General features: G+C 40.5%; 1 protein-coding gene and 2 long non-coding RNA genes across 3 annotated transcripts in view; all 3 read right to left on the bottom strand.

Annotated features, from left to right (window-relative positions):
* Nucleotides 1-207: 207 nt before the first annotated feature.
* On the bottom strand, nucleotides 208-9705 carry TTC14 (tetratricopeptide repeat domain 14). Its single transcript, XM_035334956.1, has 12 exons — nucleotides 9482-9705; nucleotides 9278-9399; nucleotides 8898-9097; nucleotides 8222-8306; nucleotides 8009-8138; nucleotides 7301-7453; nucleotides 6456-6527; nucleotides 5386-5505; nucleotides 5170-5292; nucleotides 4297-4414; nucleotides 2229-2338; nucleotides 208-1672 (listed from the first exon to the last, which is right to left on the bottom strand). The coding sequence occupies exons 1-12, from the start codon at nucleotides 9646-9648 to the stop codon at nucleotides 715-717; spliced, it is 2358 nt and encodes a 785-aa protein (XP_035190847.1). The 5' UTR covers nucleotides 9649-9705; the 3' UTR covers nucleotides 208-714.
* A 4540-nt stretch (nucleotides 9706-14245) lies between these two features.
* LOC118171675 lies at nucleotides 14246-16670 on the bottom strand. The gene is made up of 2 exons (XR_004753312.1): nucleotides 16422-16670; nucleotides 14246-14952 (listed from the first exon to the last, which is right to left on the bottom strand). It is a non-coding gene; the product is annotated as an uncharacterized LOC118171675 (long non-coding RNA).
* A 46-nt stretch (nucleotides 16671-16716) lies between these two features.
* LOC118171677 overlaps nucleotides 16717-26952 on the bottom strand; it is a 64823-nt gene continuing 54587 nt past the window's right edge. The window contains exon 4 of the long non-coding RNA XR_004753314.1: nucleotides 16717-16740. This is a non-coding gene — a long non-coding RNA (uncharacterized LOC118171677). The remainder of the gene's footprint in view (nucleotides 16741-26952) is intronic.

Consider the following 26952-nt stretch of genomic DNA (forward strand, 5'->3'; position numbering starts at 1 on the left):
TGGGTGTTGTATAGTCAGCCAGCTGTTAGCTATTACTTCAGGGATTGTTTTAGGTTTGTTTTTTTAACAACAGAAAATGTGTTTGTGCTTAAATAACATAATAAATGTGCTTTCTCACAGATGGTGGGGGGTTCAGTTCACTTATGCAGCATATATAACTAGTGCACCAGCATCAAACATCCCAGTGACATAAACAAAACCAAGACACAAAATTAAGAAAATTTAATGATGAAATGAGCTATATACATTGATGGAATATGAGTGTCATTTACTTACTCCCCTTCAATACCTGGAAGTTAAAGTTTCATACAAAAGTAGTTAACAGTCAGTTGTACCACAGGGGAAGAAGGAAAAAAAAAAAAAAAAAAAAAAAACACAACAAAAAAGAAAAATGCCTGCTTTTAAAGTGCGTATCTGATGTAAGTTACACAACTACAGTCGAAGAGAATCAAACAATTTCACCCCATTACCCAAAGAATATTGTACAGGAACATCCTAAGAGCACAGGAAACCTTGATTTTAAATAACAACTGGTATTTCACTAAGATATCCTTGCATGTCTTTCCACTGTACAATCTTTACCTTAAGCCTGACAATCTGCAACACGGAACATATTCTGCTTGTTGCTTTTCATATGCATTTCAAGAGCATTTGTTTTTCCTCAAGAGAAATATAGATAAAAAATAATTTAACTCTATCCAGCAGAAAATCATTTTATGTACTTTGTTTCTTCTGCTTACTTCCTTTTTCCCTCTCAAATTCAGCAATTTGATTGAATATGTTAACTAAGTTCTGGGGCAGGTTTCTTTTAACGCCACTTTCTGTTTGTTCTGCACCATTTAAAGTTTCCTTGTCAGGTTCCTCTGTTTTATTAGACTCCTCATGACTCCCTTCCCTACTCTTATACCCACTTTCACTTCTATGCTGACTTAATGCATGCCTATCACTACCATAACTTCTATCACCTTCATGAAAATAAGTGCTAGAATATGATCTGTACTTTCCCATTGACTTGCCAGAATAGTCAGACCCTGATGGAGACATGTAATACCTGTCTTGATCTGAGCCATGCTTTTTAAAGTGTTCTCTTCTCCCCTCTACGTCCCTTTCTGATTTCCTAAAATAATGTGTCCTGGTTTTATCATCTGACTTATAATATGACCCTGAATATCCCCTCCTACTGGAGAAAAATCTGTCAGTTTTATGATATTTTTCACTTTTGCTACTACTTGCCTGAGTTCTGGAACTACTGTAAGAATCTCTTGAATCTTCAGACCTACCTCCAAAAGTGTCTTCATCATCACCTGAAGTCCTCGACAGAGAACAGTGTCTGTCTTTCTCTCTTACCTCTGTTTTTGGACATGCTAAGCTGTCCTGCCTTTCCAGCAGTTTTTCCATTTCAAAACTTTGGTTCAGGAAAGAGGCAGAGGTATCAGCCGGAGGTGAATACCACTCCTCTTTCCTAACCTGATCTTTGTAATGTGAAGAAGCTCTAGAAGAGCGTTTTTTGGAACTACGGGAAGACTCTGATCTATGCCGATGCTTTTTCTTATGTTTCTTGTGATCAGAGGAAGAGGAGGAAGAAGAAATTGATACGTCTGATGAAGAGTCACTTGAGGACGAAGAGGAGGAGGAAGAGGAGGAAGTTGATCTTTTCCTTTTCTTCTTCAACCTGAAAATGTAATTAACCTGTGAGATAATCTTTAGAATCAGGCAAAAAAATTAAGTAGAAAGGAAATCTGTACTCCCCAGATTGAATCGCAAAGTATCAATGGAAATTGGGCCTGACCCAGCAAGACAATTTCAACTGTCATTTCTTAACCAAGAGAATTAAGATTGAATCCACTGAACACTGTATTATGAAAGGCATCTTAACACCTTTTCAGTGGTTAATGCAGGGACAGTAACACAGTTAGGACTGCAGATAAGGCATTAATAGCAAAATTTAGTAAATGCTAATGTTAGAGCTTATTTTACCATCAGCCTAGGTTAAAAGAAAGTGACTGGGACACAGCCATGGAATTGTGTTGCTTTATCTTTATGCATCATCCTTTGTCTGTAACTGCTACCTGACTTGTGCTTTAACTATCAGAAATTCTAGTACTTAAAATGGGCCCCTTAACAGCCCATAACTTACTGGTTTGCAGCGCTTTTTTTTTTTTAATGAAAAATTTCACGTGCTGGCTTAATAGGCTCAAGAATCAGTATACTGAATACAACAAGGTTACCTTTTTTCTTCTTTTAAAAGCTTACGCAATTTTTCTGCACTTGTTTCTATTCTCTTTTCTTTCTGCCTCTCTTCTTTTGCAGCTTGCTTCTCCCTCATTTCCAAAGATTTCTTTTTTGAACCCAAATATCATTAAAAAAAAAAATATATTGGAAGTGTTAACACAGGTATTTTTCCCATGTCCCCAGCCCCATTCAAATGTGTAATTACAGCAAGGATGTTTTACCGGGATTCCCAGATCAAGAATTAATATTATTCAGAAGTTTGGCATTGGCCGTTGTGATAATCAGGTTTATGTTAGTGACCATATTGCAGTTTTTACCCATTAAAAATATATTTGGGCAGCCATTGCAGTGGTACCCGTGATCCAGCACACCGTGAAGCACATACCCCAAAAGGTATAGATGGTGTATGCAGGAAACCCACAATGTTAGCAATATGGGGAAAAGAGGGGAGGAAAGGAAAAAAGATTTCAGGGAAAGTATCGTTATTGTAGTTCACAAGTAAAATATGGCAGAGCCCATTGTAAAATGTGTTCAAGTTGGCCATGTTTGCATACAAACCATTTTGTAACAATTTCACAAACCAGTTTGACGCATAGTTTACGTAAGAAATCATGTTCCAAGGGTTTGTTGGTGATGAGCAGCACCAGATGTCAGATACAGCAGCAACGGTCCAATTCAGAAGAAAATGCATCAAAGAAAAACACATAATCAGTATTACAGGAAAACTCACTTTTGTGTTGTTTCAGCCATTCTAGCACAACCGTGATTGTATCAGACATACATATTAAAATACATATAAATGCAACGGTGTCTGATTATCGGCTGAACAATCCTCAAAGGCACACTGCTAAGGTCTACTAAAGATCAGACTTCTGCAATCTACAGCCCTAAGTAGTAGCTCTATTCAGAATAAGCAGAAAGGCAGATGATCGCTTTCAAAACTTAGCAGTTGCCATAACAGATAAACTAAAGGAAATCCTTGACTGAACAAAAGGCTATGCAAACCCACAAACAAAAGCTAGCATTGTGTTTATCTGCTGTATCAATGAGAACAATATCAGAAAAAATCTGAAGGAGGGTAAAGTATCACTACTTGCTGAATATGTTCTTCGTCATTTTAGAAAGACGTCAAGATCTTTCTAAAGCAACCAAATGCAGACAGTGCTCAAATACCATACAACAGTTTATCTATAATGCAGTCAGTTTTTATCAAAAAGCTTGTCATAGCTCCTCTTTCCCTTCTTTCAACATGATCTGTCAGCATTATGGCTCCACCAACTGAAGAAGCGTCAGGCAAGGCATCTACCTCAGTCTCTTTACTTCCTTATATGCAGAAGCACAGAACACAAGCCTGTTCCTCATTGCTATATCTTAAGCTGATCCTCTCTGGAAGACAATACAAGTAAAGGAGGTAAATAAAAGGAAAAAGGAAAAAGAGGACAACACAGATTAGCACAGAGACTCACCAGGGCTCACCTGGGAAACATGCTGTGTGCAAGGGAAGAAAGAAAAAAGACACCAGAAAAGAAAGCTAAGATATTCAAAAATGTCTGTCTGCTCTCCAGTCGTGCTGTATTCCTTTAAATCACCTACTACCTTCCCCTCCTGCGATCTTCCTGCGAGTTAGCTTTGGCAGGTGTTACCCTATCTTCTTCCAAACAAAAAGCATCCTGCTGGTATGAGGGCACGCAATACTTTTTGACTCACTTAAGGGTTTTGTACTTTGCATGTTTCTACTCACAGAATATTTAACACTAATAATCATGCTTCTGTGATGGAATATTCTCCTCCATGCTTTAGCTAAGGCTAATGGTTTTATCCTCTTTCCTCATCTCCACTGTTGGGCATTTCTTTACTGTCCTGTTCAAAACAGCAGTCATCAAGAGGTACCTTTCTTCTGGTAGGTACAGCCATAATGCTCACTATAAAAGATTTATTATTGTGGAGAAGGGAAGCAGAGAGTAAGACAAACGATCAACTTCAAGCCCCTCTGTTCAAAAGGTTTAATATGATTTTTGTTTTTTATTGTAACAGAATTAATATGAAGAGAAAGTAAAGAATCACCTGTATGTGCTTTTGGAGTTTCGTTAAGGCCTCTTCAGCTTCCTGAAAAGTCTCATCCAAGCTTAGGGCTTTTTTATAGTAACTCTCAGCATTCAGTAGTTTGTCTTCTTCTTCCAACCTAACATTCAAATGAGAATTTATATACAGTTAAGCGACAGAACTTGACAGTTTCTTTTTAGGACAGTCTTTCTTACTTGCACTAGAACGCTGCCACTGCATCCCTCCAAGACCCTATCATCCTAGCCCATCTCAGTACAGAAATAAATCAGTATTCGATGCATTTTTGTCTCCTAATCATCATAATATTCTGTAGAATTTCAATTCCAGTTTCAAATACACTATGTAACTTCTTAACACAGGTCTTAAGAAATCTATTCCCTGAAAATTCAGAAGCTAAATTCTGCAATACAGTGGCTAACAAATATTTAACAGAATACGAGTGACAGAATGTGATTTTGTTACAAACACTTTCTTGAAGTGTATATATATATATATAATATATACATATTCCTATACATATAGGAATATCTTCCTTATATGCAGAAGCATATTCCTATACATATATGCAGAATATCTTCAGCATATGCAGAAGATGTTCCTATACATATAGGAATATCTTCAGACATTTCACAGAACTTTACACAAACCTGGTAACCTACTAAGGGAAAGGATATCAAATCTTAACTATCCTGTGAGGATTTTGACTAGGACAGAGTAGAAAGCGTAAACCATCTGCACAACAGGAGTATTTCCAACACACACACACACACCAGGAAGGCCAGATGGCAATCTGTGCCCTAAGTTGGATCGTATTAAAGAATGTTGTAAGAAAAAGCATTAACAGCCAAGCAAACACACAACCCCAACACTTACTGCCCGCCTCTTTCCACAAGTGTCTGACACAGGTATTTTCTTGCATTCCTGTGGGTAGGACAGTTTTCTAATGCAATTTCAAAATCACTTATGGCTTTGTTCAGACTTCCTTTTGTTGCATACCTAGAATAACACAAAAGTTGCACGGATTTTAATGATGCTCGTCTTTCACAGAGTAAGAAACCCACAGACCTACAATGAAGCAAGCAGACTTACAGAGCTCCACGGGCCACCAAAGCTTCAACGTTCTGTGGATCAATTTCCAAAGCCTTGTTGTACTCATTCATGGCTTCCACGTGGCGCCCAACCTTAAAATAATCAACCCCAGCCTTCACACTGGAAAAAAATAGAAAAATACTATGTATGGTTTGCCTGCAGATTGTGTACTCGCAGTAACTCACAAATTAGGGTTCCAAACAAGCAATAACATTATCTTGTTATAACGTATTTAAGGCTAACATTTCAGATTAATGTGATATGGGCATTCTGCATTTGCCAAAAGTATTAAATTATTGGAAGGTAAATTATATAAATTGAATTTCAGAACTTTCATTAGACACTTTTCTCATTAAAGATTAGATTTACCATTACGATTAGCCTCTTCTGTAATTAATTAAAGTTGCAAAATGCAATTGTTTTTTTTAAAAAAAACACTGCTTTTGTTGACATAGCAACCAGAAATTCTAAGGGTTCACTTCCATTTTTTCGTAATTGGTAGATTCAAGAGAAGTTTTTCCACAAAAAAAAAATTACATTCTTAGGAAAACAAAGTCTCTTACTTCTGTATACTCCACTCTGTATCACAAATACAATGCATATCATAAAAGCAATAGCACCCATTCCCAGCTGCTGTTCCAAATGCAGCCAGAGAAATGCATTTGATTTTTCAAAGGCAGCAAGAGCGTTTGTTAAAGCATACAGCTTGGGATGAAATGGAAAGACAAGCTGTATTTAGTCATCCAACGGCTAAATGAAAAAAATTCAAGTTGCGTACTTAGTATGGTCACAAGTTGTGCTCTGATCTCATCAATAGGCGAGCATGTTACAGCTATTTTAAAAAACATTCTCCCTTAAATGTGACAAAGTTTGAAGATTCACTCCCAAAATCCATCTATCGTGTACCCACTTGGTCAGGGTTACTTTCAAGCAGGCCTTCTTGGTAACATCGCAGCATGTGTGTGCTGTGCAACATACAGTTCAAAGTGTATTTTCTTTCAAGAAATACAAGCCACAGCCTAATCTAACCTTACAATAAACTCTCTATAAGAAAATAACCTTCTACATACCATTTCAGGGCCCAAGCTTCAGACTGCTTTTTCCTCAATGCAGGTGCAAAATCTTCTTCATCGATATTTTTCCTTTAAAACGAACAAAAAACCCCTCAAGTTGACTTATTAACGGGCAAAATTAATCTTACAATATGTAATGCGTTTGAATTAAGCTGAAACATTATTTATTGGATGCATTACCACTCTCCTGCAATTGGGCATGTTCTTTCATATTTATACATTTTTTTTCCCAGCCTATTTTAAAGCGCTGAATTGAACCAGCACAGCTGCAGTGCACTTAACAAAAATATAGCATATTCACACCTGCCTTGGGGCGTAATATATGGAGGACCACAATAATCATTGCATATATATGAACACTAAATATGTGTATATATATATATAAATATGTGTATATATATATATACACACACACACATATTTGGTGTTCATATATATGCAATGATATATATATATATATAGCATAAACATTTAACTTAAAGGACAGATCTATTACTCCAATAAACACTGCGGATAAACTTATGTTTTCTGCCATATTAAAGCTTAAACATCCTGCATTTCAATCCAACGATGTTGACAAGATCTAAATAATAACTTCATAAAACCTTGGCATTAGACATGATGTTTGCTAAGGTGTCTTATTTATTTAAACAGAATGGAAATTTCTTACTCCAGAGGAGTATGCTTTTAAAAACATTTAGGGACACAATAGCTGCAATCGTGCAAGTTGAAATTTCAGAAAAGCATCAAGTGGTTCAGGACCTTCACTCACAAGCCTATTTCAATCGATCAGAATAACCTTCACAAAGGCATAGGAGAGGAATAACGTAAAAATGACTTACATTTGAAGACTTCTCATCAAAGATGGTGGATTTGATTCACTTATTCCTAGTTTTTCTGTTAAATATTCAATTAATGATGGATTATCAAATCCTCGGGAACGATGCAAAACCTCTTCAAATGTCTCTGCTGAATTAGCAACTTCTATGCTTCGCCTTAAAGTAAGCACCAATGTACATAAAACCTCATGGACACTACACTCAATTCGATATTTACATTTAGCCCTTTTCATTAGCATAAATTTTCACACCATTTAAGCAATACTTATTTCCTTCAGCCTAAGACAGCTTTTGAAACCTATTCTGACACCAACCTAGGCATCTCTAGGACATATGAAAGCCTTCAAAAATTGCAGACAGCTGTGTCCTTCTTTCTACTAAGGGAAATGTTAAGAGTTTAATATGTCAGTCTCTCAACTCTTTTTTTTTTTTTTTTTTTAATTTAAACTTATTGTTTACTGTTGTTAACCCAGGCCCTCAAGTTCTGCATTTAGAGAACATAACCTCATTGTGCTTTTTACTTTTCTTAAGTTTTGGGACAGATTTTGAAAAAACAAGCACACCCAACACATCTAGAAAAAAGTATGTGAAAGCAAACAATAACAAAATGTATGGAGTTACCTAATTAAATCAGAAACAACTGTGACACGTTTAAAGGACAGACTGTCAAAGACTGAATATATCTAGTTAGTACAACTGAATTATACTTACTTATAATGTAGAGGCAAGTCATCAGAGGTGATTACTCCTAATGTTATACTAGAGAGACTTGGTGGAAGAGCTGAGCTGTAGAGTGATACCGTGATCTTCTCATGGTAACGATCAACATCCTTGACTGCAGCTACAGAAACAATATAAGTTAAGATAAAATGGCAGAAGCATCTCGAAAATGAGAAATTCCCGACAATGTTTGTGGCTACTTGCCTCGAATAATGTCTCCAGCTTGATAATAAGATAAAGGATCTCCGTGGTTGCTTTGAGGAGGCACATCTCTCAATGGACAAAGAGCCTGCAATAGAGCCAAGGAAGAATTGCATGAGTAAAAAGCAAGCAGCCTGCATCACTGAACTTTCCGTGTTTTCACCATCAACCCACAATCTCACCTGCACAACTATCTTTGAACATGTAAACTTATCTTGTAATGCATGTCTACAGATGTTTTTAAATACAGAAACACTTATCCCTCTGAAATAAAGCATGTAATAACAACATTGGAGCCAACAGACTATCCCAGTTTTCCTTATGCTTAATAGATAATTAGTTAAAAGCATTTAAACAAAGTTTTTTTTTTTTTTCCCCTCCCCAAAATTAAGTTTAGTTTAATCTTTAACGTATGTCAAAGTGGTGATAATTAAATGTATGGTCTGGTTCAAATCAAAATCTATGCATCCATAAATGAACTTTCCAACTGACAAGTAACACATTTTGAGTAGGGGACATAATGAAAGCGCTTACTGACTGAGCAAAGCATCACAAGTTGTCCCTACCTTCTGTTAGCATTCACTGCCTTAAAGCTCAGCTTACGTTTACTCCTAGTACTCCGTTACGAGATGCAAGACAACCCCATACCCATAAAAGAGTAATCGAAGCCATATCTTACAGTGATTTCCAGGTCTGCAATCTGCCGTATGAAACCACTTCCCAGACACATCAACACCATGAAAAAGCCAAATTCACGAATGGAAGTGATCCTCCCAATCACAACGTCACCACGCTCGATGTCTCGAAAAAATAATTCTCTCCGGAGCTCGCCGGGAACCTCCATGAACTGCTCCAGGGGAGGCATGACGGCGTAACACTCTGCAACACACGAGACGTTCAGTTAGAAAATGACCGAGTTGCGACCCGAGAACACAAAATAGCTGATGATAACAGTAAAAAAGCCAAACACCAGCTTTAAAATACGGTGTGTTTATAGCAAAAAGAGTTTACGCTTGGCCTAGAAGGCACACCAGCAAACAGTTAAGCCCCGGCCCTCACCTTCATTTTCCTCGATGTTTTCGGCGATGGGGCCGTTGGGCTGCCAGGACTGCGCGAAGAGCAGGTCGGCCTTCTGGGCGATGAAGCGCTGGATGTCGGCCTCGAGGCCCGTCACCTCGCTCCTGCGGGGAAGGAGAAGGCGCTGAGGGCGGCCCCGGGACCCCCTGCGGACCCCCCCCAGAGTCCCCCCCCCGGCCCCCTCACCATGCGGCCGGCGAGCGGGGGGCCCCCCCGCGGGGCGACTCGGGGGCGGCCCCCGGCGGCGGCAGCAGGCCGCGGAAGTCGGGGTTGTCGTGCTGCTCGGCGCGGAGCAGCGACAGCAGCGCGGGGCCGTGGTAGCTCAACGCCTGCCGGAGCAGATCCCGCTCCATCCCGGCCCCGGGCCCGGCCCCGGCCCCGCACGGAAGCGGAACGGCCGCGGGGGGCAGCGGGGAGGTGCCGGGGGGGGGGGGGGGGGGGAGGGAGGCGGCGGCCGCAGCGCCCCCTGTCGAGCTGGAGGCCTCGGGGAGGTGCCCCCGGTTGGGAGCTCTGTGCGGGACCCCCCCGCCGTGCCGCCGGCCCGACACGGAATAAAAAGTGTGCAGACAAGGCCGGAGAAGGCCCCAGCCCGTGCCCGGCCGGGCGGTCACAGCCGCGGCGCTGCCCCGGGCCGCCAGGGGCCGCTGCGCCCCGCGGCAGCCGCCTGAGGGGAGGCGGCGGGGCCGGTGGAGCCCTGGGGGGCAGGGGGGGGGGGGCGAGAAGAGTCCTCAGGGCCCGGGGGTGTTCGGGTGCTCGGCCCCGGGGCTGAGGGGACGCGGTGCCGCCGCCCGGCTGCAGTTAGTCCCCAGTTAGGTGGCTCCTCCCGGCAGCAGGTCACAGGGGAAGGGGAAGCCCGGTGCAGGAATGTCGCCTCTGCCCCAGGCACAAGGAGCCCGGCGCCGCCAGGCCGCTAAGGCCAGGCCACTTACAGTTACGGACTTTTCTTAGAGACATTTTCTTCTGCAAGTAGAAATCAATTGCACTTGAGGAAATTCAGTGGTTTAAATCAAGTTAACACACGGCATAGCAAGTTACCTCTGAACACCAGGGTTAATTCCATACGTAAAGTGATTGCTGCTCCAGCTATCAACAGGGACAGCTGACAAGGAGGCAGCATGTCAGCAAAAGAATGCTGTAAAGAGTGATTCTGGAAAGCTCTTTTCAACAACAACAAAAAAATAAATAAGGATATAGTCAGCTATACTACATTTTACCCGGGCCCAACAAAGTCTGCGGTTCCTTTAATCAAACACACCAACGTAGGCCGGATCATTCCATCCTCAGATACAGCTTTGCCAGAGCAGGACAGCTGCTGAATAAGAACCTCTGTGCATGGCCCCACCTCACCCAGGGCACTCACAAGCCCTTGCTGTCCTTTCCTCTCATGGCATGCCGCCTGGCTATTCTCTGTGCTCTTTAAAATCTCTTTATGTTCTCAGTGGTGTTTTTTTGTTGTTGTTGTTTTTTTTGTTTGTTTGTTTGTTTTTCTACACAAACAAAGGGTGTGCGGGAGGCGTCCTGCTCCTGCAGGTGCGAGTGGTACAAGCCAACACATCGCCCTACTCAAAGAGGAGCGTTCCAGATACTCTGAAATCAGAAATGTCCGAATGAGTTTGATGTTAATTTTCTGACAGTTTAGCTCAGTGCATGATAAAAGGCAGCTCCTGAGATTCATCACACACCCTGTAGCTTCACAATACAAAACTGTGACTTTACACCAAGCTGCCTCTGAACCCAGGCAGGGCCCCTGAACAACCCCAAAACTGATCGGTGTGATAGAGTTTTAAAGCGGACATGTGAAACACTAAGCAGATTTTCATCAAACTCCAGTAAGCACAGCTTGAGTGCAACAAGGTCAAGCTGCTTTTCAAATGTTCACAGGTATACCATATCAGTGGTAAAGCTTAGAAGAAAATTGCATGGAGGAAAGGATTTTGTGTCAAGAGCCACATTTTATCACTGACAGAAAGATTAGATCCTCCAAGATCACGCTTGTCAAAATGTTCTTTTCTGCAAAGGTTGGACAGATTTGAGGCAAATTTTAGCCTATTGCAAATGGGAGTGAAATGTGCAACCAAATATGTTCTTTGGCTAAGAAATACGAAATTAATGGTACTAATGAGAACTAAGGTGTGGAGCTGTACTTCCAGCCGTTTTGTCAGAGTGGACAACTCTGCCAAAAGCAGTCCTGCTGTCCAGCCTTTCTGATAATTTATGAGGCAGCGAAGGGTTTGTTCAAAGATGATGTGATACCCGATAGACTATTTTAGTTTAAGAGTGGTGAAAGGAAGTTTGGTGCAAAATAATTGCTAGCCAGTTAGCAGCTCTCCTTTGTGAAACACATTATGTCTGCAGACATAAGCACCAAATTCTGATGGAGGAGGTGTGAACACAACACCAAACTCGGAGTGGCTGTACCACCCAGGCTGTGCACATTCATGCATTTCCCTTTTTAACACGTTCCTCCCAAATCTAACTTTGGCATGGTCTGCGAGGTTCAGTAAGGTTTCAGTGACATGGAGACTCACTTGGAGATAACCTGAGCACCTGGTTGTGGTGCCATGGACCTTTCCACTTCTCACATTTCTTGAAACGCGCAGACAAAGAATACTTGGTCCTGTGTATCAATTATGCAAAGACGGACAGTGGAAACTGCCCAGGCTCTGAATGAACAATTAGACACTGCTGGAATACAACAGAAATAACAGTTAAGAAATGTCAGCTGAGAACCCCCTGTGACTGTCAGCAATTTCTGTCAAACTCTGCAGGCAGTGGCACCGCTGAGCCTTTGTGCGGCTGCAGGGATTACTGCTTGAGAGCTTGGTGCGGCATTTTGTGCCTGCAGATTAGTGACAAGGGTTTGAAGGTTTCAGGTGAAACTGAAAATATTACTCAAGGAAACATTGACATTGACATTTTTTTACTTGCATGTGAAAAAAACAGGCTGTCATGAGTGAAGGTTTGCTTATTTGACAGGAACACCAGTCAGGCAATTGAGTGATAATCATGACACAGACAATATGCGTACACCCACCTGTACAGCACGCAGCATGTCGAGACACACTGCCTACAGCGCAACTGCCTGTGATACGCAAGGGACTCAGCAGAAGGTACTCTGCGCAGACAGGTTTCTGTGTTTTCTACAAACTTTCCAGCCTCTCACACTCCACAGACTGATGGTATCTGCTGCTTTATAGTGACAGAGCTGTCATGTTTTTGGAGTAAACCATTACAACTTACAGTCAGCACCGCAGCTTTCTGGTCAGGAGATAGATCATTACTTACAACCCCAAATTGGAGTTCCAGTACATAGCAAAACACAGGAACAATATTTGATCTCAAGTCTGCAAGCGCTACGAGATTTTTAACTTCAAGCATATGGCTCTCAATTATTATCAGCCTCTCATCATCAGTAGAGCAGCATTCACATTTTCATTGTAAAGTTCTTTCACCACATTTTTCATCTTTCAAAACTGTCACATGACGTATATGAAACTTCCTATGGAGTTTAAAGAAGTCCCTAAAAGGAAAAAAAGAAAAGAAAAAAGAAAAAAGAAAAGAAAAAAGAAAAACCACTCATCTCTTTCTGTATCTCATAGCCAGTTTCTCTACCCTTCCATTTGTGCAGCATACGCAATAAATACTAAAAAGCTATTAACAAATATTGGAAATTATTTTCTTAAAAAAAAAAGCTGTCTTAACTCATGAAGAGTTAAACAGTTGGCAGCTTCTCACTACAGATTATCTCCATGTTTGCTCCTATTTTATGCAAGAACAAATAAAATTGAGTTTTGTCCTAAATAGGTGAAACTTCTATTAAAGTCGATAAGCTGAGATGGTCTGATATAATGCCCAATTCGTTCTCCTTTCCTCTAAGAACTGTCTAGCAATACAGTGATTAAACAAATACTTTTGCAAACAGAAAATAAGTTAATTCTTATATTAGCTGGATGGTATAATTCCACTAGCTAACAGCTATGGATAGTGACCTTCACGTTTAGTAAGGGCACCCATTAGCCTCCTGACAGAAGAGGCTTTGCTTTCCAATGAAGCAGCAAAAGCAGAGACTGAAACCACAGTATGGAATCGTGAAACACCAAACTGATGGATGCATATGATATCTACTTCTTTAAACATTTTCATTTTCTGTGAATTCCTCATAGTGTTAAATCCAGAAAGCTGGATTGATATGCAGACAAATTAACATGCCATTAAAAAAAAAAAAAAAAAAAAAAAGTATATCTGCACTGAAATAGATAATTATTTGGTTTATAATTTTAATCATTAGAGGTTTTTTTTTTTTTTTTTTTTTTTTTTTTTTTTCCTTCTTCAATACAACCAGGCAAAAGTAAAATCTGTTGCCTTTTGGCTCTGTGGACAAGTTGCAACAGCTTAGACAGCCACAACTGGCATTGATTTTAATGGGAAATTTTGTGCCTCTGATGAAATTTGGAAGATTTTAAAGATTCAGGCTTCAGGTCAAGCATGAAAGTCAGAAGTCAGTCATTAAGTTCTCTGTGCTTGCATTGCTGTCTACAATTAGGAAAGCATTAATCACTTCACATCAGTGCAATCAAGTGTCAACATCCAGACACTGTTTGGCTGTGGCTGTTGAAATGTAAATAATAAACATCTGTTGATTTTCTCCAGCTTCTTGTCTTAATAAGGCGGTTGAACTCAAATACATAATCACGGGGAACAGAAGGTCTGAAGCAAATAAAATCTGACACAGAAACAAGGAAATAGGAAATGTGAAAAAAAATACTTCTATGAAAGAAGGTTGTGTATATGTGCAGGTAAAAATCACTGACTTCAACTAGAAATGAAGAGACGCATGTCAGAAGCACAGCATGAGCCAGAATTTGTCTCTCTGTCTCTCACTCTTTTTTTTTTTTTTTTCTAGTACAATCTCTAATATTGCATTCCAAATCTAATGCGGAGTCATTCATCTTCTATAAAACTGATATAAAATTCTTCATTTTTAAGGGATTTGGCAGCTAAAGTCACTCAATGGTTCCAAACAAGGTTTCCAAAAACATATAAGTAGGTTAGGTGTGCAAATACCTTTGAAAATTCTGCCCTAAGAAAGGATGATTAGTAGTAGTACCGCAAACGAAGTTCTTACACATGCAAATGGATTGTTTGCTGTCACAACGAATTACAGACGCAGCTCTGTGCCTGGCTGATTGTGAGTGCAGCATAAACATATAAATGTAGAACACTGGTGTTTCAAACTCTCCTCTTGTATTGTGATGATATGATCCTCCTAAGACTGACAACTCTATACATGAGGGACTGTGTGTACATGTGTAGGAGAACAGTAAGTGGGAGAAAGAAAACCAAATTTTCCATCTGTACAAAATGTCAACATACTCTCTATAAAAAGCCAGCAATAAAATCCTGATAAACACAATTCAGTCTGGTCAAGTTCTAATTTGCATCTTCACTGACGATGAGACTTCATCAGAGATCCAACACGATGTTTCCTTAACTTGAAAATTTAGAAGGAAATAATGTGGTCCTTTCAAAAAATGCCCTGAGACTTGGCTTATGCTAGACAGTACATATACAAATTTACAAAAGGTCACTAATCCAGGAGAAGGTTGGTCCTGAAAGCTAACATTTCGAGCAAACATGGTTGAATTGTCATGTCGGCTCTGCAAAATACAAGGAACATTTTTTCTTCAAAAGCAGTGAATTCCAATAAAGTACTGCATCCAAATAGCCTTGGGGGCCCTGCGATCCAGAACAGATTTGGAAACTTCCAAATGTGAGAAGGTTTCTCCTGATACCCCAAGTGTCCTTTTGATATTGAGTGCCAAGAGAAAGGAAAAGCCTGCCCCAGCCAGGACTAACAACTCCCTCTTGTCAGCGATGTGCAGCAGGAAGACAATTTTTGCCTTCATGCTTTAAAATAATGACCATAGAGAAGAAAAATATAGAGTAAGATAAAAGAGCTATTTAGCTTCACTGATACCAGAAGTGCAGTGTGGACACTTATTTGTAATTTAGCTGGGGGGAAAAAAAATAAAAATAAAAAAAAATCCTTAGGTAGAGAAATATACAGCATAAATAGTTTACATTTTCAGAGGGGAGCATCCTTTGGTACATCAAGCTGTCACGCAGCTTAGCAGCATGACACATCTTAGTGATTAAATGCCAGCTCCATGGCAAAACCCGAAAAAAAACAAAACAAATGAAATTTTCAGGGGAGAAAGCCACTGTTCTCTAATCTTGTACACTGGCTCTCACAGCTGAAAAGACACAGCAGCAGGATGGTAGAAATTAAACTCTATCAGCAGGTGAACTGTAGTTTGAACAAACCACTTCACAGTCTATCTCCCTTCAGTCTCACTCGGCCATTTGGGAAAAGTGCTCCATTACTTAAGAAATTGACTTCAGCTGTCAGCTGTGTGCAATGCTGGACCTCGGACAGCAATGATGGAAGTCCACGTAGTTTGTTTGCAAGCCCCAAAGCCAGCTGAGTTACCTGAGTGCCCAGCTATATGACATCTGCAGTGACGAGGTGTCGGGGAGCAGCGAGGGCCGCCAGCAGCGGCAGGGGGTTGAGCCGGGCAAGGAGGCCGGTGAGAGCGGGGGTCCCACCGAGGGGCAGCAAGTCAGGGTCAGGAGCGGGGCTGGGGACTGCGACCAGGGACAGACACGGCCCAGTGAGCACCCTGTGAGCCCCCAGTGATGAGGCAGCTCCAAGCCAAAGAGTAGAGCCAGGATCTGGCTGTGAGTACGAGTCTGGAGGTCGGAGGCAGGCGCAGACGCAGCTGTGAGGTGACAGGGAAAAGGGAGTAAAGGCCCAGCTTAAAGCAGCTCCGAAGGGAAGGAGGGGCAGGCCTCACATCCAGCTTTCCTCACAGCAGGTCTTGGCAGCAAAGGCTCAGCCCTCTAAGTCTTCACCTCGACCAGCTAAACTCCAGAAGGGCATGGGCCTGTGGCTGGAAAAATCAGTTACAGCATATGATGCAGGTCCCTTCACCAGGCAGGTGCCTTGCATGAGACTCCCTAGCTGGTCTGAAAAGGGAAGTTAGCCGTATTCCTTGAAAGCCAGCACTTAGGCCTTTGCTGTTCACTATTACCAGTCCCACCAATGTGTTGCCATTGGAAAATTCACCTTAGGTTTACTCCAAATGGTACAAAACAGTATTATTCTGGGGGGTGACTTAGCAGTGCTTATTCACCTTTGCTTTCTTTGCAGTGTTTGCAAGTCACAGGGGTCACATTCAGCAGCTGGCCATGAACAACGCTCTCCGTAGACCACAGAAAGCTCCTGGGAGCTGAGCACAGGCACTGCGGTCAGATGGGGCTGACCGACACTTGACGGGACAGTGAGTATCCCATGTATCCTTAATAATAACATGTTAATCATGTTATCATGAGTATCCTTAATCATGTTATCATGAGTATCCTTAATAATAACATGTTAATCATCTCTTAGAATCATTACTAACCCCCAGGCGTACAAAAAAAAAATAAAATTAAATTAAAAAAATCAACAGAGGACACTTCTACAGGGCAAAACATAATGGAAAACTAAAAGGATCCTGTCAATGAAAATGGTCTCATCACTTATCCTAGGACACAAAAACAGCAGAAAATTGGTATAGTTTTATACTACCTCCTGGTATTCACCTCAAATTATTTGGGATATAATTTGGGATATAATTACATAGGTTTTTATTTACTTTATTTAAATTTAATAATAATGGAAATGTAAAGGCATAACTTAGTCTTGGCATCATATGAACACAATCCAACAATTTCTTAGCCTTTCACGTTACTGCTCTCCAGAGTAAATATGAGTAATACTACTCACGGTAAATATGTAGATCTTGATTTAAATTTTTTTTTTTTTTTAGATAGATTAGCTAGCATTTCTTCCCAGTTGATCCGTTTTTGTTGTTGTTGTTGTTGTTGTTGTATTTCGTCAATTTTTTAAGACCAGATGAGCTGTTTCCCAGTTGCTTTCTATCCTTTTTTCACAACTCAACCAGAGCACACCTGTAGCATAATCAGGAGGTTTCATTACGATGAATTACTTCTTTTCCTCGACTCTTGGTGAATGCCTTTTCTTAGGAGCTACCAGTGATGTCTACTGTTCAGTTAGTCACATTATTCTAACTCAGCATTCACCCTGTTGTTAAACTGGACCTAGATTTTTCTCTTGACTCTCCACTAGCTTTAGGAAATAAATAACCGTTTGTCTTCCATTAAAAGGTATCATATCAATTGGATCATATTCCAGGAATGGAGACAACTGTAATTTTGGCATATGTATGCACAGATACACATATGAAAATTACTGTCATTCAGTGCACAGATTATAATTTTATATTTCATACTCAAAATCATTTCAATCTGTTTCTAGTAATGTGGTAGATACTGCAGCCGCTGCTGCCTGCAGCAATAGCTCATGCAAGTTTGCAGCCTTGCATATTATTACAATACACTGTGCAACCATGATATAAACTGCCCTGGATGGTGATCCACAATTTCCAAGAACCTTCTGCAAATGCCTAATAACAGAATTTGTCTCAGTAGTCATAGAATTACTTCTGCTTAATGTCTATCTACAGAAGAAGCTTGAAAGCCTGTTTGAGGGAGTTATTTTTAGATCAGTTGTCTGTTGATAAGAAATTCTTCCCTTCTGCATGCCAGCCAGAGCACATGAGAAGGCACTGAGCTTTTGGAAGCAGAGCCACCTGCATCTTCCTGGCCTCAGACTGCGTCTCTGCTTTGATTCTGACAAATAAGACATCATGTAGCAAAATCCCACTGTTTGGGGCTTACAGCACCTGCTAACAACATCTGGTTATTGCTATTTAACTAGAGCTCAGATTCTTTTCTTTTCTGAGTTGTGTTTCTTCAAGCTTGTCCTCACAAAAGGTCATGGAATAGGAGGCCTCTTTTTGTGACCCGTGTACAATCCTATTGATTTACCCAGTGTTCAACCCACTTAATTTCAATTTACCCTTTTATGACTTGTTTCCCTCAAAGTTAATAAACCTATGCTAACCATTTTAGTTCCAGCTATTATTTATTTCTGCCAAACCACAGGGGAGAAAAATGAACGGGGAGCTCCTGTGCTGTGCCTCTAAGCAATGCAGCAGAGAAATCCCAGCCCGTGGCACAGCGAGTCCTGATGGCTTAACCAGGGCTGGAGGCAGCTGCAACGATGCTGGGGGACTGCACAGCTGCTCCCGTTATGTGAGCACACCAGCTGATCCCTGCAGTAGGTTCCCATTGCACAGTCCCCTCGGGAACACCTGCCTTTGCTTTTGGCTTGGTAGGGGGAATTTAAATTAAGTTTGGTGAGCTGGCTGGGCTGCAACATAATACAGAATCTATGCAACAATGCATAGTCTGATTGATGATACATCTCTCAACTCTGGCATGTCTTTTACACATAAATCCCGCAGGCAGCTTGGCATGGCAGCAGGCACCCCGTGGGGAGAGCCCATCAGTGCTGCTGGCCAGCTCTACGGCATTCAGGCTCTGCACGCAGCGCCGCGGTCTCGACAGCAATGTGGCCGCTTTGGTAGGGTGCCAAGGCTGAGGTCATAACACCAGCTTCACGGGGAGGCACATTAGTTCAGGAACATTGCATTAAAGAAGTGAGACTGCTGTCGATTTCTTTGTGCAGGGCAGATGTGCCCTTCGTGATGCCTGAGTAGCTCTCTCCGGGCTGCCCTCTGCTGCTGTTGTGCCTCTCTGCAACAACAGAACCCATGGATTTCACCACATCCAAGACAAAACAAATCAGGAGAGATCAAGATACATGACAATTTAATCACAAGCTTCTAGGACAAACCTATTCTTAAGTGATATCTTGAACAGGGCTCTTGTGACCATCCCCTGAACTTATTTTGCAATGTTCTGGGACCTCCTGAAAACATGCTGAAAGCTGAGTGAATTCAGAAACCTGTGGTTCTTTCCACAGGCTTTCTGGTAACTTTGATGTGGGAAGGTCAGAGTTCCATGATGGCAAACACTGCTCAGTTCACAACACTGACAGCAACACTGAATTTAGCCCAAATGCATTAGTCCACAATTATATTTTTCAAAACATTTACAGGAAAATGTTCCCACGCCTAATGAACATCATTCAGTGCTTCTTTCTGCTGACCCTGAATGTTCTCTCTAATACCCAGTTCCAGTGGATATCTCTATCATCTGTAGCATTTTTTTTTTTTCTAGCAGTTATTTCAGCTCTTCTCTGAATTTGAAACCTGTAGCTTAGAGCAAAAGAAACATTTGAGGTAAGGTAATCTCAGAAGTAAGGTTTCAGATGGCAAAGTAGGGCTGAAATCTATCACACTGTGGTCTCCGTTTTACCCCTGTGCCAACACTGATTTTTCCAAGAAAAACAAATGCATAACTATAGATCCTGTACCAGTGTTATTTTAATTAGGTTGGTAGCAAAGAGAAAGCACGATATATAATTGCTGACTGACTCAAAGATAGCTACAACTACAAATAACAAGAGCCAGGTTAGAGCAGGGCACAGTGCCTGGAGGTTTTATGAGGCAGCAGATCAAACAGCTGAACTCTTGATAGACTCTGCAGCTTTCCTCTGCCTGCTGTTTCCCAGAACAGCGGATTTGGGAGCCATTTGTGAGTCACCGGCCAGTTCATCTTCACAAACCATTAATGTCACATCTGAACTTTGTAAAAAAAAAATAAAAATACAAAAAAATCAATCCAACTCCAAGCTCTTTCCTATTTCTCAAAGAATGGTTTCATTGTAGTTTTTGAAAAGGTTTTGGAATGTGCATTTGAGGTGATTGACAGGCCTACATCTGACAAGTTTGGGTGGGAAGAGCCTGTACAAAAGCCCTTAAAATGTTCTTTACAGTCATTCTGCCACTGACTAAATATTTTTATCGCGATTGAGCATCAAATGCAAAGTGCCATTTCCTGCATGCTTCTTGAGGGCTTTTAAATTTTTTTCCGTTGAGCAAATTAGAACAGCAGTAGTAATTTCCCACAGTTCCCCAGGGAACTAATGCATTTCACTGCAAAGAGAAGCACGAGGACCTAAAACCCTACAGACATTTATTTTTTAAACAATTTTACTCACTGATTTTGCACCTTGAGGAGTCAAGTTCAGAACAGCCTTTTGTGTGCCACAGCAATGAAGAAAGTGGCCATTGATTTTTAGAAATGTATTATTAATTGCACGTGCTTGTCTGCCTGGACTCTAATGCGTAATGCTTTGAAGCACACATCTAACGAGACCCAAACTAAAACATGCCAAAGGTGAGGAGGAGGAGGGGAAATCATCATACAGGGATAAAGAGCAAACCCTCCACAGCTCTGCTGATTGATCAGCGAAGCCCGAGGCTGAGGAGGGTTACCTGCAGCACCGCTGCTGCTGTTCTCATTCCCTCTAGTGTCACCAGGGCACTATTTATCTCCAGACCAGTCTTGTTAATGCTGGTTCCCCAGCTGTGAAAAGCAGGCAAAGATGCGAACAACAAGAGCTCACCTCTCTCTTGCTCATGTGCAAATGCTTAACAGGAACACAGCTCCTCAGATCTAATTATAGCCCAAAATTCCCTCTGCTGACTGTGAAGAGGGATGGAGTAAATCTTACCTGGCTCAGAGTTAGATTTTGACTGAAATTACTGCCTGCTGGAAGTACAAAATATTTTTTTTTCTTAGGATGCTTTAACCTCTTTTTTTTTTTTTCTTTGTCATGTTTTGCTTTGTTTTGGATAGTCCGCATTTTTTATAATATTAAAAATATCATTAATGCTGTGAAATGAGTAAAAAGAGGCTTCTAAGAAGATCATTTGTTAGGGTAGCACACAGTCTGACCTATCGTACATTGCAATAACTTACAATGAAGGGAGGTGAGAACTTTGAACTTTACAAGAAGACCTTGTGTACCACACGTCTCCAAAGAAATGTGTACACTCATATGCAAAACAATTAAATACAACACAGAATGAATCTTGTAAATCCACCAACTGCCCTATGTTTTGTTTAAATCTCTTCATATCACTTTGGATTAAAACCAATTTTTTCTCATTGTCAGGATGGGTGTAATGCACAAAGCAATATAGAAATATGATTAAAATAATAAAAATAATGCAATTATAAAATAATAAAAATATATAAATAAAAAAATATAAAAATAGTACCATTTTCCTATAGCACTTGCAATCAGTAGGTCTCAAAGTCATTTAGAAAAGGGAACTGTATGATCATCCTTAATTTCTAGATGGGGAAATCGAGGCACGCAGAGGTGAAATCACTTGCCTAAAATCCTCCACTGGGTCTGAAGTCTCAGTGCACAGAGCAGATTTCAAAGCCTTTGTTAAAGAATTCCAGATGGAAAGTCCTTATATTCAGGTCCATTCATAACCTAAAAGTGAAATTCAGGTTCCTGAAGTACCCAAATACTCAAAACGAGCACCTGATGTTCCCACTGAATGTCATCCTCCTTAACTAGGTAGAATAACCTACTGTGCTAGGTAAGTTATATAAAATTAGTAAGATTTAGTGTCTGCCTCAAAGAGCTAAAATTACAGTCCTTTTGGTTGCCAAAAAATCTTTCTTACATCTTAAGGGTTTCAGAATTTTGGCTCCCTTGCTATTAATTACATATCTATTTCACAAAGTTTTCAAGAAACAGCTACCTCAGAGATCAAAGCTGATCAAACTAACAGGGGGTGCAGGGAAGGGGTTGTATTCTCTTTAATACATTCCTGTGGTTTTGATCAAAGTATGCAGAGAAGCACATTAAGCACAGTCAGAATTTAGTGGGATGCATGTATATTCAGCTGACAAATAGAAAAATAATCTCTTCTGGCTTATTGGATACATAAGTCTGTGTTTATCCTCTTTCTGTCTCTCATCTTCATTTTTCCCTACACAGCGTTCATTATATATGTGCAAACTGAATGGATTTGGGGTGTTCAAGACAAGAGTCTAGTGCATAAACCGATTAGGGACACAACTGCTCCAACTGCTCTCACTTTACCTTTTCCATTATGTTCTTGATTGCCAAACTCTGCTGCCAACAAAGCACAGCTGTAACAGCACAGTAACGAGTTGCATCAAAGGTCCTTAGCAAATATTGGAGAGTAATTGTTAATGCAGGTGGCCCCTGGCCTTGCTTGTTTGAACAGAAGTATTGCCCCCATGCGTGGCTCCACTGCTTGGAAGGCCGAATGCAATGCTTCAGATGTGTCTTGTCTTGTTTAGGAATGGGTCCAGAAGGCCACTGCTGTGTGTATTAAAATGGATAAAACCAGATTCACCTAAGCAGCAAACTGGCTGCCAGGCAAATTTCTACTGCTGAATGTTCACAAATACAACCAGCAACAGAAGCAAGGAAATCTATACATATCTTTAAAGTACTTGGTGCACAGAGGACCATTATATGAGAAAGTAGTATTCATATAGCTTAAAGCAGATTCCTGACCAGTGTAATTACATCAACGCAAAAGTTTTTTGCATGTCCTATTATCTTATTGAGCAGTTTGCTGCCAACTAGATTAAGATGCTTCTAACAGCTCAACATAAAATGAAAAAAGAAACCACTTGAATTAAAAGAAGCCTAAATTTTTCTGCACGAGCTTAACTATGTTAGATTAAACTCATACTTTAAATTATACCATTGCAATTCTGATGTAAAGATAAAGCTCTACTTAAATATGTTCGTTAAAGACATGGAAAAATGAATACAATAACAAAACATGGTCAAGAGCCAGAATATGCATTTATAAGGCTTCATAACAACACTAATCTATTCCTAAAGTTAAAGAAAACACACACGGTGAGGTCCTTGTCATGCTTGTAAAGACAGAAAGTCTTAACATTTCATTATTAGAAAAACACAGAGAATTTTGTGGCATTAGTCCAAATACTAGTCCTAGTCTTTGAAAGAAAAGTCCAGCTTCAGAATAAAAATAGAAAATTCAACATTTTCTGTGAAAAGCAATTAATTTATTTATTTTAGAGAAATGGGGAGAAATTCTCTTCAGCTTTTTATTACCTGAGAAGCAGCTGTCTGGCCCTTGGCTAGGAACTCCTCCAGGCCAGCAGCCTGAAGTTGCTCAGTATCAGGCCAGCTCAATTTGTTCCCAAAAGCACAGAAGTCCTTTGAGAAGATGAGGCATGATGGGGAATCATGTGGGACATGCCCAGCATCACGGCACGTGGCACAGGCCATGGTCCATCTGCTTAGGGTTACACAACAGAGATGCACTCGATGCACTGGGGGGCAGTGGTGATGTGGGGCTGGAGTCCTGCTGTGAGCATCTCCATTGTTCTTTTGGCAGTGGCTTGAAAAGGAGAGGCGTGGATAATTCTGTAAGCTGGCATGTGGAATGGTTATTTGTCCTGTCCACAGAAATCAGGGAAAAAAACAGCTGGGAAAATTCTGGACATGGGATCCGACAGCTGCACCCGGGCAGGGTGCCCACGACCAGGCAGGCTGCCCTCCCAGGCTCAGCTGATTTCTGGGGAGAGCGCTGCCGTAGGACCCAGTCCATCCAAACATTTACAATTTGACATTAGCAGCTTTTTCCAAAGAAGCACATTCCTCCAGAAAATTTCCACTAAGCCCCTATTAAGTGCCCAGATTGAAATGTGTGTGTGGCCAAATGGCATGTTTCTAACTTCATTTTATCTGTGCACCTAAATTCTCCCTTTTCCATTTGGGAACCTTCTTCCTGTCCTGAACTCTGCTGTGCCAGTCGTTACACAACACTGCAGTGCTCTTCTGCCCTCTCAAGTGCTTTTGTTAAGTGGTAGATTATTATTCATTTATAGTTAGATAGCTACTCCCTCATAAAGGGCCTCGCTCTGCTTTTACATTCCTCCTAATTGTGAGCTGCTGCAGAGAAAATACATAACTGGTGAACAAACGGGGGAAAGATGAGGTCAAACCCGAGCAGATGAGGTTCTCAAGAACTAAAAGGATTTATATATATAAATAGAAGATTACATTTCCTCATTAATAAGAAAGTTTCTTAATTTTCTCTCTGAGGCCTTGATTCCACTTGTCCAGTCTGGGTGAACTTTTGTTTTCAATGCCTATCCTTGGTGTTTTCCCCTAACGTTTATTAAACAGTTTAGCTTGCAACTCACTTGCTGGCAGACAGAGAGCACTCGGGTGGATGTTAGTGGCAGGGATGAAGCCAGTTCTCCAGTTTCAGGCTGAGAAGAGCCCTTCAGCTCCATGAGGATGAGGACATCTGGCCTAAGGCCCAGTGGCCAGATTCTGCTTGCGGATTCTCCCACATATATAAAAAGTGACATTATCACAGTCAGGGGGATGAAAAATTCTAATAACGGGAAGAAAAAAAGCCTTGGTGGGGAGGGGTTAAGAAAGTGGATTACTTTGGGTAGTTTTGAGCAACTATTCTCAAGAAAGCACTTGGGGACAGCTAAGTTTAATGAGGCTACAGCTTGTCCTAGCTGTGGGTGGTTTTGTTTCAGCCACAAACCTCTTTTCTTCTCCTCTCACGTGTACCCAGGAGCAGCACAGTGAGCAAATACAGCCAGAACTGTTTGGAGTCAACACAGCTGCAGGAAGAAAACTTCAGTGGGTACGTGAGGCTTAGGAAGAGGTTCAGGTTGCTGGCAGATTTTTTTCACTTTTATTTATTTATTTATTTATTTATTTGGGTTAAATTTTAATCAGGCAGAAAAATGAGAGTCTAAGAGCTGTCTGAGTTAATTATATTTTGTGTTTTCTGTACTCACCCACAATTTTTTTTAAAGTAGTATCCTCGACTCGTTGCATTTGTGACAACAAAGTGGTGGAATGACTCCATTTCATACATAATTTATCGAAAAATTTTAAACTGTACATTCCTGGAGTCATTTTCATGTATAATTGAGCTTAACTTGCATTTGGCTTATTCTGAATTAGGAAATCTTGTATTGGCTCGTGTCAGATTTATACTTGTGGTATCTCAATAAGAAGCCAGCTCTACATCCTTACTAATTTTTAAAATTTCCCTGAATCTTAAAATGAAATTGAATTGCTGTGGTTTAAAAATCTATACTTGGTGTTTGAATATATGAAGATAGATTTTTGGCCATTTTCTTACTGCCTCTTGAATTATGAAGTTCTCCCAAAAAGCCTTCTAGCCACATAGACTGGTTTTAGAGAATTTTTGCTAGATTTAAAGAAACATCAGAAGAACAGTAAACTAGCAAAAGCAAGTATGTATGTATATATGTATATGTATGTATATATTCTAGGCCTAACTGTAAACCTAATACTATTTGACACTCTGATGTGTTTGCTGAAGAAATGCTGAGATTCTACAATCCATAACACTGCATACATATGGATAGCACCTTCCTTCATAGCCTTGCGAGGGCAGCTGGTCTTGCACAAAATGGGACAAAGAGCAGAAAAATGGGTGCTTAGAGGCTGCTAATTTGGAAAGATGTGAAGTTGCCTTCCCAGTCTTACTTATCACACAAACTCTCACAGTAGTCACCAACGTATCCCAAAATAAGCATTTGCAGCCCTAAGTATAGCCTTGAAAGCAACTAGAAACTCATAACATCCCTCCCATTAGAAAGGCTTACAGTTTAGAAAGCAAATAATTTGGCACAACACATCATCCCATTGCAGTCAGTTAGCAGAATATCTCAAAGAACAAAAGAGCTCAGCAATGCATTTCTATTACTTTAATTAGGATTAATCTCAGGTTTCATCACCTCAAATCCTTTTGGCCTAATTTTGATTTATATTGACATACTGAGAAGGAGCAGGGAAGATGGGGAAAGAGAAAGAATATTCACATCCTGTAGCGTCCTTTGCTTCACTTCAACAAACAGTTCCAAGTCATAGCAGTAAATGATGTGACCTTGTACCACAATAAAGTAAATAAAAGGGAAAATAAAAACATTATGAACAAAGGCAGCACTTGGGAATGTCACCACGTTTATAATAGTGTCAGCATTCCTGTAGGACATCGTAGTGTTAAAATGCTGATATTCTAGGTTTGCAGATTTCTCTGCAATATGGCTTCATGTTTTGCAGATAGAAGTTCAAAATTCCTGAAAAAATATATATCAAATGATGACAGTGAATTTACAGAATCTGCAAGTGTTCAGGATGCTCAGAAAAGAGCATTCTTGAAATCTAGCCATTGATGTCACATGAGATTTGAGAATTTGAAAATTAGGGCCTACATTTTTTGTGCCTGCTTTACAAAACATTTATGTGTCTAACGATGAAGAGAAACATCTAGGGAGATTTATAGAAGCACCTAAACATTGGTTGTTAGTCAATGAAAATTAAGCATCAAAGCCAATCAGATGCTTCTGTAAATCACACTAGATGTCCAGCTGCATATTTAAAAATAGAAAACATTTATAAATCAAGTCCTTTGAAGCTTCAACCTGCTGTAAGGTTGAAACTGTATCAGCTATCTGGCATCTCAATATCCAGGGATGGATTGCTCTCAGCCTGAATCCGTATTTTAAAGATGTCCCTTACCTGGATGATGGAGCAATGAAACACAGGACAAATCACAAAGGAAGCATCATAAAAAGTCACTGGTTACTTGATTTCTGTAGCTTTTTAATTGATTTGCGCCCAAGGACAAATTTTCTTTTGTTTACCACCACTTTCTTGAAAACCTATGAAAATAAATTTCTCTCAAGTA

The sequence above is a fragment of the Oxyura jamaicensis genome, chromosome 9 (assembly GCF_011077185.1).
Source record: "Oxyura jamaicensis isolate SHBP4307 breed ruddy duck chromosome 9, BPBGC_Ojam_1.0, whole genome shotgun sequence".
In the NCBI taxonomy this organism is placed as follows: Eukaryota; Metazoa; Chordata; class Aves; order Anseriformes; family Anatidae; genus Oxyura; species Oxyura jamaicensis.

Coding starts and splice junctions, on each gene's coding strand:
- TTC14 (XM_035334956.1), bottom strand. CDS start 9,648: ATGGAGCGGGATCTGCTCCGGCAGGCGTTGAGCTACCACGGCCCCGCG. Junction 8,307..8,897: donor TTGCAGACCTGGAAATCACT/GTAAGATATGGC, acceptor GCTCTATTGCAG/GCTCTTTGTCCATTGAGAGA. Junction 7,454..8,008: donor GACTTGCCTCTACATTATAA/GTAAGTATAATT, acceptor GCTTACTTTAAG/GCGAAGCATAGAAGTTGCTA.